At 41.5% G+C, this 5,410-nt stretch overlaps 1 protein-coding gene across 4 annotated transcripts in view; it reads left to right on the forward strand.

Moving 5' to 3' along the window:
- The window catches only part of ENTPD5 (ectonucleoside triphosphate diphosphohydrolase 5), a 55,666-nt gene that overhangs the window by 41,979 nt on the left and 8,277 nt on the right, over positions 1-5,410 (forward strand). For 3 of the 4 annotated variants that reach the window (XM_019518847.1, XM_019518846.1, XM_019518844.1), the window contains exons 8-13: positions 489-568; positions 1,435-1,496; positions 1,834-1,935; positions 2,929-3,069; positions 3,277-3,333; positions 4,861-4,976. In XM_019518847.1, the coding sequence (XP_019374392.1) occupies positions 489-568; positions 1,435-1,496; positions 1,834-1,935; positions 2,929-3,069; positions 3,277-3,333; positions 4,861-4,976 (558 nt within the window). The remainder of the gene's footprint in view (positions 1-488; positions 569-1,434; positions 1,497-1,833; positions 1,936-2,928; positions 3,070-3,276; positions 3,334-4,860; positions 4,977-5,410) is intronic. The other variant, XM_019518845.1, reaches the window with a different exon arrangement.

The following is a 5,410-nucleotide window of genomic DNA, read 5'->3' on the forward strand; positions in this document are numbered from 1 at the left end:
GATTCTCTCCTTGGCTCTGCCACAGAGTTCCTTGCAGTGTGTGGCAGGTCATCTAGATCATGCTTTTCACCCTGGTCACAAATTATGTGCTTTTAATTTGTCCATAACTTGAGACTTTGGGGTGATTTGCTGAAGTGTAGAGTGTATATGGCTGCAACTGAAATCAATGGGAGCAGTGCTTTGAATGTGTGCAGTGCTACAGCATAAACTGTCATCTGAAATTAGATCCCCCAAATTACCTAATGCTTTTGGATTTCATTTTCAGTCCTTCAGTTCCCTCTATGTAAAGTGGAATAATACTAGGTCCTCATTCCCAAGGGACACTGTGAAAAGAAATGAGTGTGTTTGTAAAGCATGCATGCTGTAGTGATGAGCACTATATAAGAGACTGTAAAGAAAGTAAAAATTCTCTGTATGTAATGATTAAAACCAGATGCTTTTGTGAGTCATAGAAATCTAAAAAAATCTTTCCATTTATTTCATTTTAGGAAACCTTGGAGCAAACCCCTGTGGATTTTCTTTCCTCGTTTGAAATGTTCAATAGCACATACAAGCTCTACACCCATAGGTGAGGAGTAAGCTGCTGCCATCTCCCTTGGGGAAATCAGTTCTTAAACTCACTGTCTCTTTGTACTGAAATGCTGCCAGGATTCTTCTCACTTTTGGCACTCATGGTTGAGGCTGTTTCTGTTGTTCTGTTCTAGACAGAGTGAACAGCAGCTGCATCATGCCTTGCCATTGACCACTAATGCAGTATTTTAAGAATTAGTTTTTATCCTGTTCCCTTACCTATAGCAGATGCCTCTGGCTGGCCTACCTTTTGTTTTATGCTCCTTTACCCAAACTATTTCACTCCCACCCTCTTTAGTCATCATATTGTATCTTGCGGTCAATATGTATTAACTTGTATTAACCAGGTTCTGTTGCATCATAATTCCCAGCACTGAGTCCTTGAGTTCCCTCTATGTAAAATGGGATAATAATACATTCTCATTCCCAAGAGGTACTGTAAAAACAAAGATGTTTGTGTAGCATGTAGAGATGAGCACTGTAGAAAAGATGAGAAGGAAAAACCGTTCTTTTGAAGAAACATATTTATATTAATCCCCTTTTCTACGCTGTACTTCTGCAGAGTCTTTGCTATTTTGCACCTCAGAAATAAACCTAATTTCTTTTTTGAGTTATTTAACAGCTTCTTTTTTACCCAAGGAACTAGATCCAGGCTTGTTGTACACCTGTTTTACATTATTCTCTTGGTAGTTGGATTTTTTCTTTTGCCAGAGAGAAGCTCTAAAATGTTGTGGGGGGAGGTGGGATTGGAGGCCCAGAAAGGGAACTCGGTCTGCACATGTTTAGGTTTGGGACTGGCAGTGGGTGAAGCATCAGATGAGCCAGGACAAAACTGCAGTGTTATTGTTGTTTTGTTGTTTGCAGTTATTTGGGATTTGGACTGAAGGCTGCCAGACTAGCAACGCTTGGAGCCTTGGAAATAAAAGGTATGTTAAGGTGAAATAGGCAGGTTGGATACTTGAAGAGATACATGGAGTTAATCTTGTAGCTGCTTCCCCTTTCTCATGTCTCCCTTCCACCTTGATCTCTCCCTTTTCTCTATATCTTTGGATTGATGGACCTATCTACAAATATATTTTTCACTATCAGATGACAAGCCCAACTGTAGAATATCCTGCAGGATAGAACATGTTCTAAAGATGAGATTTCCTCTTAATGTAGAATCAGTTTATGCAGCATGTAGTGACTTGGATTTCCTAATTTATAATTCCCATTGGATAAATTATAAGGGACTGGGTTTTTCCCTCTGTGGTTTCATTCCAGCAGGGGATGGACAGATGTTGCGAAGCTCCTGTTTGCCAAAGCAACTAGAAGCAGAATGGCATTTTGGGGGAGTGAAATATCAGTATGGTGGCAACAGAGAAGGTAAGTTGAGGCAACTTGCTTCTGCTAGACAATGATTTGGGTGCCAAGATAAGTCTCAAACCATGGAGATAAGGTTTTTCTTAGTCAACACCCTTTCTGTTGTCATGTTCTTTTGCAAGATGTCTCTCAAGGCTTTAGGGAAATGATCAGGCCAGCTGGGCCTGTAGGAGTTGTCATTTAACAATGCAAAATGCTTTAGATCCCTTCAGCAGGGGAAGCTTTGGAGCTACTTATCCCATTGCAGTGTTATGGGAACTGAGCTCATAAAACTCATGGGTAGAACTGGTTTTACTGAGGTGATGTCATCTCTGTTGTATCATATTCAGTGGGTAAAAGCCTCTTGCAGTTGGAAGACTGTTGGTAGTCCTGTCTCTGACCAGGATATCTAGTAGATGAAACTGCTACCCTCAGGTGATTAAAGCAGGAGAATATGGGAGTGTTGATACTGATGATTGGTACTGGTATATGCTACTATAGAGACCCTGAGGGCAAAGTTTGGGGTTATGTCATTGGAACAGGACCCCTGAAGTGATAATGCATGGGGAAGGAAAGGAAACTTTAAGCCTTCTAATAACAGTGGCTCTGTACAACACAGGGTCCCTGAGGCAAAGTATGACAATGGGAGATTCCCTAATACCATGGAAGCCTCTGCAATATGGTCTCTGAGGGATTCACACATAGCTCTGCATATAAGTGCTGTACTAACAGGACCAGGCACTAAGTTGGGCAGATCCTGACTGTGTCCATGTGCAAGGCTGGAATAGAGTGAAGAGAGTTGCTGGGATGTTGTGGAAGAGAACTTTCTTTTGGGAAGAATGTCTAAACTCTTCACCTCTTTACACTCTGTGCTGCCTCCTCACCTTTTATGGGTTGTGCTTTCCTCCTTAATTTCTCCCTTAGTTTTTTTTGTTCTTGCTGTCCCTTCTCATCCTGTTGTTACTGGTTCCTCCAGACCTGATCTACCTTCATCCCTGTGTGTTTTTGTCCTGGCAGGGAAAACTGGATTTGAGCCTTGCTATGCAGAAGTGGTGAAGGTTGTACAAGGAAAACTACACCAGCCAGATGAGATACGCAGGAGCTCCTTCTATGCCTTCTCATATTACTATGATCGAGCTGCTGACACCAACATGATAGGTAAGTCAGCTCCATGCAGTTTGCCTTGTTCAGTAAATGAAGCTTTCACTATCTTGTACTCTGCTCTGTGCATCTGAATTGTACTTGAACTTCTGCCTATTCTCTGCACAGGATCCATCCCTTGCCTCAGTACTGGGCTAAGCTCTCATTTGAACAGAAATTTCTCAGGTTTGTGATGATGACACTTTCTCATTTCTTTCCTTTCAGATTATGAAAAGGGAGGAGTTCTAGAAGTGAGCGATTTTGAAAGGAAAGCTAAAGAAGGTAAGTAACATTGTGAGACCTGCAAGGTAGAGGAGGGGAGATGATAAAAATATATGTAGTATTTATGTATGGTACATATCATATATTTGATTTAAAAATATATACAAATGAGTTAACTTTAGCGGTCCAACCTGTTCCTCTCCATTGTTTAACAGATTCTTTAATTTTTGTAGTGGAAACAGATATTGAAGAATACGAAGTAGAGGGTTAGTAGCTTCACACATCAGTTTGGGAGTGGGGGTTGTTGTTCATGAAGGTCAGTGGGGAAGAAAGTTGATTTATCCTAAAATCAAGTTTTCCTTCTAGATTCCAGGTCTCTTGAGTCCAGCAGACCAGTGGGTTTTTTTTCTAGTTTACTATTATTTTTTTAACTCCCTAAACCACCTGGATTGTCTTCGCAATTTCTAAAAGTTAGCCTGGCCACCTCCTCTGGTTTTCACTTTCTTATTGGCTTGTGTTAGTTGTTCATGAACCACCACCAGTTGTAGACTTGTTTGATCTTGGTATTTTTCAAAACTAATGGATACCCTATTTTGGTTGTTGTCAGGTTGCTTTTCATACTGTCATCCAGCATTGAATAGGACATTCCTGATAGCTAAAACATCAGCCTAAAGAGTGAAATCCAAGACCTGAATATTGAGAACTCGCTGTTTTTCACCAGGAGAGTCTAAGTTTTATGGGCCTGGGGTGAACTTCTTAAACAAACCCAACCTCAATTTCCCCCCCTCCCCCCCCCCCCCAAAAATCCCATAATTGATGCAAGAGCCCCATTAGTTTAAATATAGGTTCCTGGGTGACCTATATGCTTTAGATATAGAAGTTAAGCTCTTAACTTTCCTAGCAGTTTTTACTTCTGTTTGCCCTAGATGTTTAGATTCTAGTTCTCAAGGCCCGATCTAGCACTCACTCAAGTTAGCATAAAGCTTTCCATTTATTTCATCTGGGAATTGAATCAAGCTATAATTTTATGTGTAAAATAGTTACACTGCTTAAAGCCTGTAGGAATAAGCCCAAGAGTCAAATGGTCTCTGCCCAGAGTTTATCTAAACCAGTGGTTCCCAACCTTTTGAGACTTGAGGCACCCATCACTTTACTCAAGGTTCTCTGCCATAATTTATGTGAATTGAGCAGTGCCCCATTTAAAAAACTAATTTATTACAGTGCTTACCTCTTTGCAGAGAGGCTGGGCAGTGGCCAGGCTTGGATGAGCCTGAGTTTGAGCCTGAATTTATCTTATTGTACTCACAGCACCCTTCAGAAGATCTCATGGTACCCTAGTTGAGATTAGATTGTGTATACAAATATATTATCACCATGAGGATGCATGGTTCGTAGGCTATAGTAATCTGAGATTTCACTTGTCTGAAAATTGTTATCAGAGATAAGTAAAGCTGTGTCTTGGTAGTTTTGTTAATATCTTTATATAGGGAACGTCTGCTCAGCATCTGTTTTTTTGAATGTACAGTTTAAGGATATTCTCCTAATGAACATCCTTCTAAGCCCCTCCTTGTCTCTCTCCCCCTCTAGTGTGTGATAACATGGAGATGTACACATCAGCCAGCCCTTTCCTATGTATGGATCTCACTTACATCACTGCTTTACTCAAAGAAGGCTTTGGATTTAGGGATAACACACTCCTACAGGTGAGAGAACCAATGTAGGAACCCAGCATTGGCATCCCTGTATCTCAGGTGAATAGGGCATATTAGCTTGCTGCTTCATTCCATGTGTGCAGTGTTAGGATGAGTCAGAGGCTGCACTTTACACAGTCACTGCTTTGGCAAGAGATTAATTAACTGCAGCCATTAGTTTCATAGTTTCTAGGGTCGGAAGGGACCTGAGAAGATCATCTAGTCCGACCCCCTGCCATGGCAGGAAAGAGTACTGGGGTCAAACGACCCCAGCAAGGTGTTCATCTAACCTCTTCTTAAAAACCCCCAGGGTAGGAGCCTGCACTACCTCCCTTGGAAGTTGGTTCCAGACCCTAGCCGCCCTGACCGTGAAATAGCGCCTTCTGATGTCTAACCTAAACCTACCCTCTGCTAGCTTGTGACCGTTGTTCCTGGTCACTCCTGGC

This window comes from Gavialis gangeticus, unplaced genomic scaffold, assembly GCF_001723915.1.
Source record: "Gavialis gangeticus isolate Ggan-Ray unplaced genomic scaffold, GavGan_comp1, whole genome shotgun sequence".
NCBI lineage: Eukaryota > Metazoa > Chordata > Crocodylia > Gavialidae > Gavialis > Gavialis gangeticus.